This window comes from Diprion similis, chromosome 10 (genome assembly GCF_021155765.1).
Source record: "Diprion similis isolate iyDipSimi1 chromosome 10, iyDipSimi1.1, whole genome shotgun sequence".
Taxonomy (NCBI): Eukaryota; Metazoa; Arthropoda; class Insecta; order Hymenoptera; family Diprionidae; genus Diprion; species Diprion similis.
This window is the reverse complement of record NC_060114.1, coordinates 7,924,736-7,940,758: the sequence shown is the minus strand read 5'-3', so window position 1 is coordinate 7,940,758 and position 16,023 is coordinate 7,924,736. Positions and strand designations below refer to the sequence as shown.

The following is a 16,023-nucleotide window of genomic DNA, read 5'->3' as shown; positions in this document are numbered from 1 at the left end:
TTCTTTTTCTCCGTTCATTCGGTAAGTAGGGAATACAACAAAAATAAATAAATAAATAAATAAATAAAAGTTTGTATAATAATAACGGTAGCAACAATTAAACATACATAATATATATTATATAAACGATCAGGAGGGCAAGTGCGCAGTTTCAGCAGACCAACTAAACATACGACTTGGGATCACCATATTATAGATATATACATATGTAACACGTGTATATAGGTGCATATATACATATATTATATAGCTTACAGTTTTTTGAATTTGAATTAATATTGTACTTGCATACATAAAATACCTACCTACTGTAGGCAAAAGGTCGATCATGCATTCAGACACTCGTTGCATGATCATGAAAATTTATAAGACCGATAATCCGTTTCGCATTTGAAAAATATCGGTGTATTTTGTTTAACCGAAAAACATATTTCATTCGTTTTCATTCTTAGCCGTACGCATTCTATTTGCTCCTCAAAATTAACAAGTAGAATCTCGACAACATTTTTCAAGAATAAAAACTGGATCGTAGAAAGATTATTCTTGTTTGTTTTTGTTTTTGTTGTTTAAAAAGAAGATTTGGATTCCAATTTTTCAAAATGAAAACGTCATTACCTTTTTTTCTCGAATATCGTCGTTCCCGTTTTGGACTGGTGATAAAATTTTTCGTTTTTTTTCAAGTAGTGAAACGCAGAATCATAGGCACAGATAATGACAAACTATATTATATACATTCTATATCAATTTCCACGGTTTTAAATACCAAGTCGTGTACAATAGCAATGATATTAATAATGAGAATGGTAATTTATTTTTACTGCACCACAACTATACGTATAAAATTAGCGTGTTGTGATGTAAAAAACTAACGAAAACCAGAAAGCTATAAGAATCCAGAAAAATTTAATCACAGAGTGACGCAGTTTTATTCTCTATTTGTACAATGTGACAATCGTTGAATACTTTTTTTTTAATACTCGTAAAATATGCCACTGACAAATTTGGTCTTAAGAGGACGCTATATTCAGTCTGTACCGACCGAGTGAATTATCTCTTGTTTTGACTATTACCTACGCTTACGTATTACTAACGCAAAAAAGCTACCGATGGCGCCATTCTACATGCAATAGCAAACAGGAAGTGAACCGAAAATTTTTTCATTTATTCGAGAATAACGTTGGGAAATGTATACTTGCAATAAGTCGTACCTTTTACAGGAATTAATTTCCTGAAATTAATGTTTTGCGTAAAACAAAAGTTTTTTCAGATATTCTTGTTTCGCATTGCATGAAGAGTGGCGCTTCCGGTAACTCTTATGCGTTAGTGATGCGTAAGCGTAGGTAATAGTCAAGTAAAGACTGACTAAAGTACCTTCGTAAAATTGTGACAGAACAAGAAAACAAGATTGGTTTGTTTTCTTTTCTTTGCAGCCAATTTTTGTTCTTCGAAAAAATTTCGACCGTTTCTGTATTTCCGGAAACGTTCTCATGCATGTTTTTTTTTTTTTTTTTTTTTCTTAATTTATATCCTTGTTTCTCAAGTATTTGAGTGATAGATATTTATACGATAGAGATTTATATCTACAGTACATACAGAAAACAAAATAGGGAGAGAGTGAAATCGCCGAAAACTCGACGACGAATCAATTTTGACTTGACACGAGTAAAAATATAATTAGAATTGAATAATAATGATGATAACAATAACAATAATAATGTTAGTTATTCAAATTATATAATAATACATTATAAGTAATATTAATAGAAATAAAAACGAACAATAATAATTATACTAGTAATAATGTTACTAACTTTATACGATTCAATGTATTTACATTCAAACATGCTGCACACAATCACATTGCAAACGCATACAATATTATTATACATGCAGTGATTGTCACTCGTAGAAAAAAATTCCCATCCCATAAAGAAAATAAATACTGCAGATAATAAAATACTAATACTTAGCGCTATACTTTGCTGATCCTCTCAGCAAGATATTAATAATAATTTGCTCTGGTTCTATATAATAATAATAATAATAATAATAATAATAACGATAATATTAAAAAATAATAATGAGAATAATAATATTATGGTAATAATCGTATTAACAACATTAATAAAAAGAAAATAATAGTAACTATAGTTATAACCGTAGTGTATTATAGGTATATGTAAATTATATAAGTAGTTGTAGCAGTATAAACGATATTGTATTTATATATATATATTATTATATATATATATATATAAATGAATAATGTTACAGACAAAAAATCTCTACTATCGTGTCGACGAAATAATTCGGATTCTAATTATATAATTTTAATTACATTATATTATACTATATTGATGAATTGATGATGATGATGAATACAAATATTACATATGAAATATATAGGTATATGTATGCATATACATATAGCCTAGCAATTATATTGAGATAATTATGAAATTGAAATTATGAGAATACTGGTATGAGTGCGAAGATAACTTGAATTCACGATTTATTATAATTATCATTATTATTGTCATTATTATTGTTATGAATAAATATTAATAAATTGAGGCGGTGCTATATATAATACAATTATGTACATACGTATGTATATATCGCTCGATATATATGTGGAGTTAAAACTTTGTCCCGTGTGAATTGATAAATGAAGAGATATTGTATATTACGTGGGTATATGTATGCGCATAAACATGTTTAATTTAGGGTGTCCCTTGATGTTGGTAAAAAGAATTTTTTTTCTCTCAGCTCTTAAATTGTCTTGGAATACTAAAAAATGATTTTTAAAAGTGAAATCCGCTCTTAATTTTAATATTAATCCGTGCCCCAAAGGCATTTTAAAGGAGTTAAAATCGATTTTGTTTTATCAATTTTTTGATCAATTTGTTTATATACAATGAAATAACATTGTGTGGTAACTCGAACTAATCTAAAAGTAATTTTACTGCATTCCACACATTTATCCGAATTTTGTAAGGCGATACAGACATTAGAGCAATTTAAAGATAAAAAGCTGAATTTTTCGATTGAATCGCTAATAAATACGTATAAAATAATCAGTTTTGATTAGATAAAATGAGAGATTATTTAATTAGAATTTAAGAAGCAGGTATAAGGAATGTTTTAAGGAAAATTTTTTATGTGAAAAAAGGTGAAACTTCTGTAAAAACGAGCTGGAAATCAATGCAACATCTCCGAACATAATTATTGCCGATCCAGCGTTGTGGTTGTTTGATCCGATTATTTTTCGATTTTCTCGTAACTATTTCATGTCAAAAAATTAATGCTTTTGATATACGGATAACGGCATTGATTTTCGCAGGAAAAACTACGTAAAACTTATTTTTTTTATATTATTTACCCTCATAATCACTCCCAATTGATTTTAACTCCTTGAAAGGGCCTTTGGGGCACGAGTTAATATAAAAATTAAGAGCGGATTTCAGGTTTGAAAATCATTTTTTAGTATTTCGAGTTAATTTAAGGGGTGATAGGGAAAAATATTTTATATAACCAATATTAAGGGCCACCCTAAATTATATAAATATCTGTACATAATGAATCTAATGACGTAGGTTTTATATTTATGATGAGCTAACAGTACACACACCCTGTTCTTATTCATATATACATGTATTCACACATTATTTTCTTTTACCGCCATTCATTAAAGGATGAAAAAATCTGAAATAATCACGTTTGGTATAGAACTAGAATAGAGAAACGAAAAAAACTGAGAATTGGAAAATTAATAAATGTAATAGTATCATAATAATGTTAGTAACAATCAACCTATAGTTAAGCAATCAGCAGTCGATGAATTCGTCAATGGTGATGAAACGTACAATTGTTAGACTCTTCTACAACATTAAAATAATTATGTGTTTAGGTTGAGCCTGCGTATGTGGTTCTCGCGTTTTTTTAATATCGTGTTTTACGATGACTTCTATGCCATACGTGATTGTTTCAAATTGAAGTTATTTAATCTTTTAATGTGATAGCGGTAAAAGAAAATAAAATCCAAACAAAAAACACAATAGAAGCGAAACCAATAACGAAAAGAATGTTGATGTTTACCATGAAAATGTGAAATAAGATATCTCACACTTATTATTAGCCAGAGTTTTTCAGGTAGGTAGAAAACATTTAAAAAAACTCAAGTCAGTCAATAGCTTTATTTATTCGCTGGATTTTACTAATTACAGTAATACTTTCACAATATTTAAGACTTGGATGAGTGCTAATCGTAATAATGATCAAAACGAAGCTCAAACTACGGGTAAAACTCCGGAATTTAATCCTGCGAAGAGCTATACCCTACGGAATCGTTCGCACAAAGAATTTTGCATAGAGAAAGCAAAAAAGCAATGGATTATCGAGTATTAATTATTAATATTCCCGGGATTTGTGAGCCGTAATTGCATATTTATATATTTATACATCGGGAGAAATATGCCTCGCAATAATGTTGGTAAAAAACGAGATATCAAATCTGCGAGAAATTAAAAATTCTTTGAAAAAATTTACAATATCAAAGCTGAAGTAGATGTGACAAAAATTGAGGTTACATGCGATCGTATGTGTAAACGGACAGACACGGGTCGTTTGAGGAATATTTTGACACTACCAATCTACTGTTATCAATGTAATCAATGATCGTTAACATCAAGTATGTAACAACTCCTGAAATGTGTCGCTACATCATCGCGTACACAACCAAGAAGAAAAAAAAAAAGAAGAATCCAAGATGGCGTTGCAGCAACGCAAAATGGTTGCCGACGAAACGAAGAGATGGCGCTGGGATCGCGGAAATCAGCGGCGAGCGGTGAAAGCCTGAAAGCAGCGATCGTGCTGTCGGTCAGCAATACGAAGCGTATATAATAACGGGAACTTCTGCATAGAAAAGCCGGTGGAGAGGGAGAAACCAAACGTGGGAATGGCGTCGACGGACAGTTCGGGAGTAGCAGAGCCGACGACGGTCCGTCGACTTGAAATATCGGGCGACAGCGCCGCCAGTGGTTTTCAGTGGTCGAATTCAGTCGCGTCGATTCGTGCTGATCGAGAGTTTACAGGGTCTGTGCTGTCGTAGTGATCGAGGAAAAGCAGGAAAACGACCGACCGACCGGACTGATCGCGAGACTTGCAAGTGTCGTTGACGTTCCTCGGCCACGCGTAACTCGCATTTCGTGTACTGCGGCACATCCTTTCTTGAAAAGGTGCACAATAATTACGAGGATGGGTGCCCAGTGCTTGGCTTCCCGGTCATAGTGATACTCCATACCCACATTCGGATGACAGGTGTCACCGGCAGCGAAAGCAGCATTGATCCTCTCTCCGTATGTGCTCAACTGCGAACTGCATGCCCGTTATTTTTTCCCGATGTGATCAACGACAGTGAAATGACTGCTGACTGCTTCTCGATAGGCCACATGGAACAGCGAGGAGCAGGAGCCTCACTATCGTCGTCGCAAGAGTGAAGCAGCAGAAGTTCCAAAGAAGAACGGACGGCATCTCGCTCTTAAAATACAGTGGAATATGGATACCATTATAATGTCGGAGAGACGCAGAGTGCTAATTATTGTCGAATCGTTGAATTCTTTAAGTCCCGGTTGTTTCGGTGCAGCAGGTTGTGAGAAAAAATTGGAGGAACCTCCGCGAAGAGTCGACTGTAACAGGCGCCCGCATTTACTACGAAGAGGATCTGTGCTATGAGTGGTGAAAATGCTGACGACTCCTTGGTAATTTGATTGAAAAAAAATAATAATAAATGAATAAAACAAAATAAAGCATCCGGGAATATAAGGAAGACAACGATTATTTTTTCATATCAAGTTGATGGCGGTTCTCGATCAGCTGTTGTCACGCATACTAACGCACGGTCTTTAATTACTCTACTTCTCTTCTTTTGTACAACAATTATTTACTCCTTAGGATATTCTTTAATAAACTAACATATCCTTTATCGTTGGTTTTATCTGGTATAACAATTTCACACTGAAAATGTATCTAGTTTTTCCTTTTCATCCTTATGCGCGCTAGCTATGTATATGAATTTTTTGTGTTTGACTCTTTCGCTTTTTTTCACTAACAACTACTGCACTCACACATATCTAAACAACGAACAATAATATCCACGTTGAAAGTATGGAGGTGAACTGGAAGCGGGTATGAACTACCATAACAGTAAAAGCCTACCGCCTTGTTGGGCCAGCGTTGATTTGTCGTTCACGAATTTTGAGTGTTCATGTGTCATTCGAATCGCGAAAGTCTGCATGAGCAAAAGGAACGCCTCGAAACGAAACTGTAGGGAAAAAATCTTGATCCTAAGACTTCGGCTAGCAAATTTTCAAGGCTAAAACACACAATATATACGATTTCCATGTACTGTTCAAGTGGGACTTATTGTCAATACTCTTGACAATGAGGAAAGGAGTATTTGAGAGGAGAGAGTTGAAACGTATTAAGGGGGGAAAATACACTGAAACGTACGAGAGAAGGTGAATTTTTATGCAAAAGTATAATGCATGATATGGCCTCATGGTCGAGTCGCTGTCTCCGCAGTAAGACCTTCACCTTGAAGAACGTTTCATTCGTTTAATATCAATTATCGCTGGACGTGTGAAGCTCTGAACGGTCTGAGTATCTATCGTAGCATTGCATACTTAAATGGTGTGAACTAATTTCTCTCGAGTCCTCGGGACTGTTCGGAATTGAGATGACACTAAGATGGCCCAACAGGATAAATCATGATCAGACTTTGCCTGTCTGCCTTGCTGCGTTTTTGGAATGAGTAATCGCGAATCAGGAAAGGCTAAAGCATCGGTGCAGGATTCGGGAATTCCGTGAAATTAGGATGAACAGTGAATTGCAGGAAAGCGAGGCGGAGGATACCGAAGACGAAAAAAACTATCTAGACGCGCGTAAAATGGCATGAGAATGCGTTCTAAGGATTGCAGATTTCCTTTCTATATTCTCGTACCGTGAATATTTCTAAAGTCTGCGCGTTGTTCTCCCACGTTACGCGAATCATCACGGCAGTGAAATAAAAATAATGGCAAAAATTTGCTCAGTTTACAATATAGAGAAGACAAAACCGGAAAAAGCTGTATGTGTGCATCAATTTTTTTCAGTAATGTATGGAAAAAAGTAATCATTAGAAATTGTTTTGTTTTTATTTTTTATTTTCGTTGTATCAAGCTTCTTTCGAAAACTTGACCCGTAAAACCGGTGCAATACTGTTCCGTTATGCGGTTAAAACGATCTCTCCCACGAAAGTTGACTCGAATTTGCAATATAAATTATCACTGTCTTTTTTGCGGACGCGGAGTGTGTTCCATATAATGTACATGTACAGATACGCCGTGACCCTGATATTATAATAATATAAATAATCAGCACTCTTAAGGCCGTCTATACCTTCGAATCGTCACGAATTCAGACTGAAAGTTCACGCAATTCAACTGAAACAAACGCAAAAGTTGACGCTGAGAGCATTTCGATAAACTGATAAATGAAACAAGAAAAAAAAAAAAAAATGATGGGAAAAAAGTTTGCACCGTTCGATGATAATTTTTGTTTGAAAAACGGATCTTTATAGTAGCATCAGCTCAATGAAAAGCAAAATAGGTGTTTCCCTGAGTTTTCAAACGATTCAAAATTCTTCCGTGCCGTTCGTAAAACACAGCTGGAGTACATCACGAATGGCATATCTTATTCTAAATGTGTCAAGTTTATACGCGATAACTGTACGGTCGAAAGAAGGTAGGCGCGTCGATCGAGGAATGTCGAAGTGAGAGAATCGCGTGTATGTACATACGTGCACGCGTTGCGCACACCGACAAACCGGTGAGCGTAAACCGTGAACACCGTACGTCATACACGCCTGAACTTCCATACACTCGTTCAGACAGCAGCCGCTGAACACGACCGATTCTCTTACCGAGCAGCGACAGCGCCAAGCTGTTCGCCGAGTGACCGACACAACCGGCCGGTCGACCGCCTGCTGCCTACGTCCGGTACAGTTATGTTTTACCAGAGTAAAGGCCTAACTAACGTCGTAGCATCGACCGATCTCGAGCTAAAGATGGTTTCGATCGAGTTCTCAACTTCCGACGCGTTGCTTTACCCAAATTCTATGTGAAACATGATGCTCCAATTATGGCGGTCAATTTGGAACGGAGATGCAAAGATCAGGCTATCTGCCATGTGACTTTTCACGTTTCACATTTTCTCATTTCCAACCATCCAAGCATTCTGATTTGTTGACTAAACTTTGCAAACCAATCAGAATGCTTGGATGGTGGGAAATGTGGGAATATGAAATGTGAATCTGATCGCTTTCGACTTACAGCTGATGCTTTTAATCTAGCTTTCAGAAAGCGATGTGCTCGATTGCGTATGACTGAAGTGAATTTAGGCAGTTTCAATCTGAGGATCGATTCGTCGCTAAAATATAAAGTTCTTTTGCGATAATGGCGTAACGTTGACAGTTCTCGAGGATTAGAAGGATTTTTAATTGGTAAAGTGAAAATTTTCCGCGTCTTGGAAACGGTTCGTATTTTTTCCCTCAAACTCCTTTAAAAGGAGACTGAGCCTGAGATATTTATCAGGCATTCGGTGACGGAATTAGCTGAGTCACACTTCCCTTAATTACATATGGTATTACTTATAAAACTGTAATCTGAAGTGGAATCGCTTCCGACTAACAATAAGTCCTGTTTCCATTTCCCCGGTATAAGATATAGAATAATATTCTATCGATGGTACGTAAAGCTTATCTAATCGTGGATTACGATTTTCTGCTAAAATTTTTATTCTTGCTTTGCAATAAACCAAATCGCGAATAATCAAGTTTCATTTATGGAACACATGTATCACACGTTTTCTGTGTTCTGTTTTCTTTATTTTTTCATTCAATATAATTTTCTTATTTACATCATTATTTATTTGTTTTCTTACTTCGCTGACGAGTGTCAGATCTGGACGGTCTCGATTCAGTCCTGTTGAACAGGATCTTTCAGTAGGGAGTCCAACTTTCTCAAAGAAATGTACGACTCTGTGACATGTGAAGAAACATACATAGGCCTAACTGAAATAATGAAACGGACAGATAGCCAGACCAAGATGAGGCGCTTGACCTCCCGCTAAATTAGATTCGCTAATCATTGAATAGAAATCAGCCATCTGACCAAGAAGAGTCAGATTTTAACGTGTAGTGTGGGACAAGGAGGTTAAGATAATTACGAGAAAAGGCAGTTGAATTGCGTATCCTATTTCGCTTAAAGCCCCCCTCCCCCAACACGGCAAGAAAAGACGGTTAAAAAATAAGATCAATGCATTGTTGAAACTCTCTGCTTCCAGAAAAATCTGTCTCTATTGCTAATTTTCTGTCAAGATAATCAAGTCTCGTTACAGATTTCAATTTACTTGAGATTTATTAAAACACTTTACGATCCTTACTAGGTAATTAATATCGTATACAGTTGTTCACCAGCCACGGAAAGTCGATATTCATAATCATAGGTCATCGCCGCTATGTTTCTCTGTTATTTATCAGCAGTCGATAAATCAGTTACCGTCAATAGGATGAGATTATGAACACAAGATTATTTTTTTTCTTTTATTTTGATAAATATAACATCCTCTCTCAGGGAAATACAAATTCATAACTGATGAACACGAGAATAAAATGCAGTGTAGCCGTGTTTGTCAGAGAATTTGAATTCGTTTTTAATAATAGACTTTGAAAAATCATCAAGAATTTTATACGTTAGTGCAGTAATAATTTGGCAACGCGTAAAAGACACATGTGTATGTATATATACGTATACGACGTACATACATTATACGCAGATCAACGAACTGCACCAGCAGCACGCTCTCCGTTATAACTTTCACTTAAACTGTACACATGTAGGAATAAACCTGGCTACGGAAACTCCGTGAAACGATGCCGACAAGTAAGAAGGAAAGAAAAAAAAAAATAACGAGGAACAAAAACGTACATATACAAAGAATACGTGATTGTGAAACATTTCAGCAGACTAAGGTGTATTAAAAACTCCACCGTTGGTTTAGACCTTCGAATCCTGTACCGTAATAGAACCACAGTGTTGAGTGATAAATTATATTCTCCTTCCAGACAAAATGTGACGAGTTTAAATACCACGACCGGTGTTCGCACATGTTTGATGCTATTTTAGCCTCATGGGAATCCCCATTACACATAGGTGATGCGCATTTTTCGCCACCCTGTGTTGCTGCAGTAACCTACCAGGGTTCTCCGCGCTTGATCATGCAAAGACTCAGTCAGCGACGTCTCGACTTGGGTATTGTCAAAGGTGGATCGCTGTGTGAGACGTCACACGAGAGTTGATGCACGTGTGTAAATGAAACCGGATAACCATGTGGTGCTTGAGTTAAGGGTCACACAGAAGGTCAAGGAAATCTTTCTTTTCATCTTTTCCACTTCACGGAAATAACCAGCCGATGAATGTTGCCTACAACATAATTCAGCCACAGGCTGTATGGTTTTTAATAAACCGTAAGTCAAGTCATACCGTAGAAATTTTGAAAGTTGAAATGAAACAAACTTCTTTGTCCAATGTTCAGAGAATGTTTTTGTACTAGGGGGTGGAAAATGGAGGAACGGAAAAACTCATAATTGAGCAAAAAGAATTTACAACTTGTGAAGAATATTGAATCGGAATAGAACACTCCGTATGGAAGAACCGCACGTGTGCAGATTGTGAAATTCTTCATTTGGTGCGGCTTGTACTCCTTGCCACTTGCAGGCTCACTATACTGCAGCCCCGAATAGGGGTTGGGCTGGCCGAGGTCTAGGGGTAGAGTTACAGTTGGTTGCACAGCCAGCCCTCGCTCCTCTACACCCACGCCGAGCAACGACACTCAGCGTTGAGCAAGGGGTGACGTAAAATCGATACGCCTACAATTCTCAGCGTTGTAAATGGAACGTATACCCAATTCGTTTTATAACCCACTCCGTAGGATTTCCAAGAAAGGCAGTTGGAGAAAATGCACCGTGGAATAAAATCAAGAAGAGCGAAATAAGAAACTACATCAACGTAGCCCAGAAAAACAAGAAAAAAATTTTCACTCAGTCACTGCGATGATTTAAAACAAGTGTAAACCGATCTTTTTTATTACCGACTCAGTGGAAAGCGACTGATGGTAAAGAGGAGAGAGAAACGTGATATAAAAAATTGAGGTTCAGCTTCGGTAACTCGTCACGCAGCGCAGGATATATTCACGCATATATAAGTGTTAAGTGTGACGGTATCTACGTCCGCATTACGTCATCGAACGGTCAGCAATTACGTCAGAGCTGACCGTCAGCTACCTTTAGATGCACATCCTACGTCGTTCATATGTGCGAGGTCGAGTTGAACGGGGAATAACGGTTATAAAATTGCACCATGTTCAGAACTTTTTAACCGTTTTATATAACAATATAAAAAAAAAGCAAACAGCAGACAAAAAATTTCAAAACCGAGGTACAGAAAATGAGGAAAGTTTTAACTCGAGAGTTATATGATGAGACCAATAAAAATTTATAATTTTCTTTATCAAAATTGGCGATTTATAAAGTAAAAAAACAAAAAAAAAAAAACAAGTGGAAAGAAATAAATGTGACTCCGTAATTCGAATAGAGATTGTACATACCCATGGCATGTACATATATGCAATCGACCCCTCACCCTCAAAAGGATCGGAGAGAACGTATATATGTATTTATAGGGGAGCTGATTTGATGACTCAGTTTTATCCCTTCGACCAATAATAAATACAGAGGGGTAAAATTCAACGCGCTTGGCACACCCTCTCAATATCGTTGTGAGTTAGATGGCGTGCTTAAAACAAAGAGAAAGGAAAAATAGCTGACAAAAACGTGACGCACTCATCAATTCCCAGTGACATTGTGTCATCTGTTGGTGTTCTTCGCAATGTTTCCTCCTCGCTGGATTTTATCATCGTTGTACTTTTCCGAATTCTTAGCCTACGAAGAAACGTACAAGCGATCAGAATCATTGAAATGCTTGCAATTTCAAAGGTTCAAAGATCGGGTTTGAATCACGTATGTTTTGTTCTCAATTCTTTCTTCAGGAAAACAAGGTGAAGCAAAAGTTGCGTCACGATGAAAAAGAAACGGTGGCACACGTCGTATCTCCATTCCAGATCTTCTTTCAATATCGAGCTGTGGCCCATTTGAAAAGGCATAAAACGAACTTCAAAATGCTCTTTATTAAATTAAAATACATTTAAGATATCGTCGCGCTTTTGTCCCTCGAAACTTTCCTAAGGAGACAATGTGAAACCAAAATCCTGTTAAATTACCAGTTTTTTTTTAATTTTTTCACTATACCGAGTTACGGCTCATTTCAAGTATCAAGAACTAAACTTACAAATAAACTTTGTTCGAAAATCGTACGATTTTTACCAACCGAGATAGAGTGCGTAAAAAGAATGCAGGTGTCTTGCCGCTTTTATCCCACGAGACGTTCAGCTGTCAGTAGGGACCGCGTGCCCCAACTGCGCATGCGCACTTCGATCAGTGATAACGAAAGGTATGGGTCGGCCGCGTGGTTCGGGCAGCGGCGGCGGCTAGCAAGAGCCAAGGTACAGCAGTAGGCGTGATCAAAACCAGTACGACTCAGACGCCGGAGGCGTCGTCACGCGCCGCTTCGTTCCGACGATTCGTTTCGGGTAACCGCGTTGCAGTTCTCCGCTTTGTTTTTAGGATTTATCTGCGAGACGAGGTCGCAGTTTTACTTCGGATAAATATTCGATTCTGTGATCAGTTCGTACCGTTGAAATATTCATTCTTTACCGTCTGTCTGCTGCTCGCGTAGTCCTCGTAGAATAATTTTGCAGCAGCTTACTTCAAAATTTAACACCTTGGGTGTTTCTCTGGTTTTTTTTTTTTTTTTTTTCTTATATGGTGGACACAAATATGTGGCTAAAAGTACAGTGAACATCGATCAATTATTTGTGAATCTAAATATTGTGAAAAGTTTTGTTCTTCTGATTGATACACCGTGACATCCAGATCCAGCTTTTTGGTAATGCAATTATCTTTATCCCCATAGATATATTCTTTTCTATAGGTATGTCCGTAATTACGTTTGTCCCCTTGGGGCTCCTCCGCTTTTCTTAGTTTGAGTTTATCCTAGATTCTTCTCGTTTTATTTTGTCGGTTGTTAGTTTGTGTATCTTTTATTTCTACTCGTGGTTATTTTCATTGTACTTTCTTACACAATTTTATTCTACTACGTTTTTAGGTAATTTGGGTAATTTTCTTACCTAATTGAGGGTGATTTTAATACCGTGTTTACGAAGCGTGCACTGCTGAGTTTGCTTTGTCGTCGTTTGACGAACCCTGAGAGTCTCAAGCCGGTTTACATATATATACATATATTATAGATTTCAATCCTATATATATATGTGTTGTATGTTATTACATATATCGTGTGTAAAGACTTAAGACAGAGACAGAAACGGTAATGAAAGAAACTGAGATTTCACATGCCGTCAATCGTACCTAGGACAATACAAGGAGATAAAAAGGAAAGAAATCAAGATATGGCGTTTATTTTCCTGAGGGAAACAAAACGATTTTATAGATACTTCAAAATATTGACAACAGTTATTAAGTATTAAGTAATAAGATATTGGAGTTCGTCACACAGTAATTTTCTCTTATACCTACACTTAAACTTCAGAAAACAGAGATTGTATATTTGAATGAAGCTGGTTAATGTTAGTTCATTAGCGTAATCATTAGGATTTAAATTTTGTCCAAAGAATTTCTCTAATCGTGTTTAGAAACGTGATTATTTTAACATAACTACCTCGTGTTCAATTTCACGACAATATGTACATCAATGTTAATGTTCTGTTATTTTTTTTGTCTTTTCTTGCTGCCTACACATTTCACTTATTATTGGTAATAATATTTCTTTTTTCCCATTATTCGCAACGGATGGAATGCGATTAACCAAGAATTATTCACGTAGTTTATTGGAAAAGGTGTTTTGATTCACGTTTCGAAGGTTACGTATCGCGGATTGGAATGGTAAACAAATATTGTTTCGGTCCGGTATCATTCCTAAGAAACGATAAGAAGAAAAAACAAAATGAAAGTTGATGAATAGTTTCGCGAATAAATAGGTATCTTTCTTCACTGCTATATTATACGAATATAAACTGATGTGCGATGCTGCTAATTACCGTAGCAGCGATCATCCGTTCCAACGTGTTATGCAGCTTAGTTGTGTACAATATCTCGTTATATATACGTTGCATAAATACCTTTGTATATTGCCCATATACTTATACACGTATATTATGCATTTACGTATGTAATAGGACAAGGTTGATAATTAACGGAGTACCTAGCATACCTACATGTAGTGTGTATACATGCGTAAAACACGTGCTATTTTGTCGACTTCACATAACGATTATGTTACGAGTCATACCGGTATAATCTGGAAACTTGTTTGTTTTAATTTAAACTAATTATTTTCTTTTTTTTTTTTTTTACCCTTAATTTTATTCGGTATACTCTTCTTTTATTCATCCAGCATTTTCGTTATTTTTTCCTTGTGCGTCAGGTTGAATATTAAAATCCAATCGAACCATCGATATTGGACTAAATTTACTGCGTATCTATCGAGGAGGAAATAACTTCGGATATGAGTGACGTAATAATTGTTTTCACTTGAATTAATTAAAATTAATTTATGTAATTCAATTTGATTTTTCTTATTTCGAATCAATTTTTTCAATTCGGATTAATTGGTTTAATTCATTTTAATTCATGAATTTCAATTTTTTTCTCTCCATAGGTAATTCACTTCAAGTGAGGTAATGAAACAAAAATTGTATTGATATTTTTTTAAATTTTCTGTCAGTTGAATTTTTTTTTTTTTTTTTTTCAATTCAATTTAATTTTTTTCCCTTTCAACAGATAATTCTGGTACGAATCCAAACTAATTCATATGTACTTGACTTAATTTTCCATAATTGAATTCTTTCTGCGTCAATTCTCGTTATTTCAGTTAATTGTTATTATTTCAGTCATTTGAAATCAATTCGATTTTTTCTTATTAATTCAGTCATTTTTAGCATTATTTCATAAACTTATTGACACATCAATTCAGCGAATTATTTTCCCCTCGGTTTTCTTATCCGAAACATGAAATGTTACAAGTGAAATAACAATTTAATGACGTTTATTTAGTTGTATCTGAAGTTCACGAAAATTAGATGAACACAATATCCTGCAGAGTAGAGATCCGAAAGGATCTATCTATATATCTATATATATAATTTCCTAGTCGCATCTATCTACATATATTCATATCGTATTTCCCTTGAGAGATAATGATGAAAGGAATCGATCTCTTTTTTCCCTTTTTCTCTTATCTCAGCCGCACATGAGCGTATGTTTTCAACCTCGTGAGATAGGGAACCTCGATTATTCTTCCAGCTTCAAATATCAAGTGTATCAAACGATCAAAGTGGAACACATATACATTTAAATTCAGCCGCTGCGCCAAAATGTTGTCGTAATTCGATTTCAGTTCAATTACACGTATTTTCTGGTATAAAACTTGTTTAAAAATACAGTCGACTCTCAAGAGAGACTCTCAACAAAGCGTAGCCGCAATTTTGTCAACAAAAGTGCAATGTTGCAAGAAAATAGCGTACTTGTTATGGAATTTTAACCGCCCTATTGCGAGAGTCTCAAATCAAAGCCCCGTAAATCCACGTCGACCACGTTGGTGGAAGTGTGCTAATTCTCATAAATATCCTCCCCTACACTGTTTGAAAAATTTAACTAAACTTAATTTCCCAGCAGTTCCACTTTATGTTTGTGTTATTTATTACATTCCCGTTAGTTAATGTGACACAAATTATTGTAATTTTAACGTTTAAATTGTCATATCAACATTTAATTACTACCTTGTACTTTATTTT

At 35.7% G+C, this 16,023-nt stretch overlaps 1 protein-coding gene across 4 annotated transcripts in view; it reads left to right on the top strand.

Moving 5' to 3' along the window:
- The first annotated feature begins 4,875 nt into the window (after positions 1–4,875).
- Positions 4,876–16,023, top strand: part of LOC124411854 (ral guanine nucleotide dissociation stimulator) — a 42,111-nt gene continuing 30,963 nt past the window's right edge. For 2 of the 4 annotated variants that reach the window (XM_046891349.1, XM_046891348.1), the window contains exon 1: positions 4,876–5,759. Coding sequence is in view for 1 of the 4 variants with exons in the window: in XM_046891351.1 (XP_046747307.1) it covers positions 5,730–5,759 (30 nt within the window). In the remaining 3 variants the exon portion in view is untranslated. Of the gene's footprint in view, positions 5,760–13,083; positions 13,101–16,023 lie in introns of those variants that run through there. The other 2 variants (XM_046891351.1, XM_046891350.1) reach the window with 2 other exon arrangements.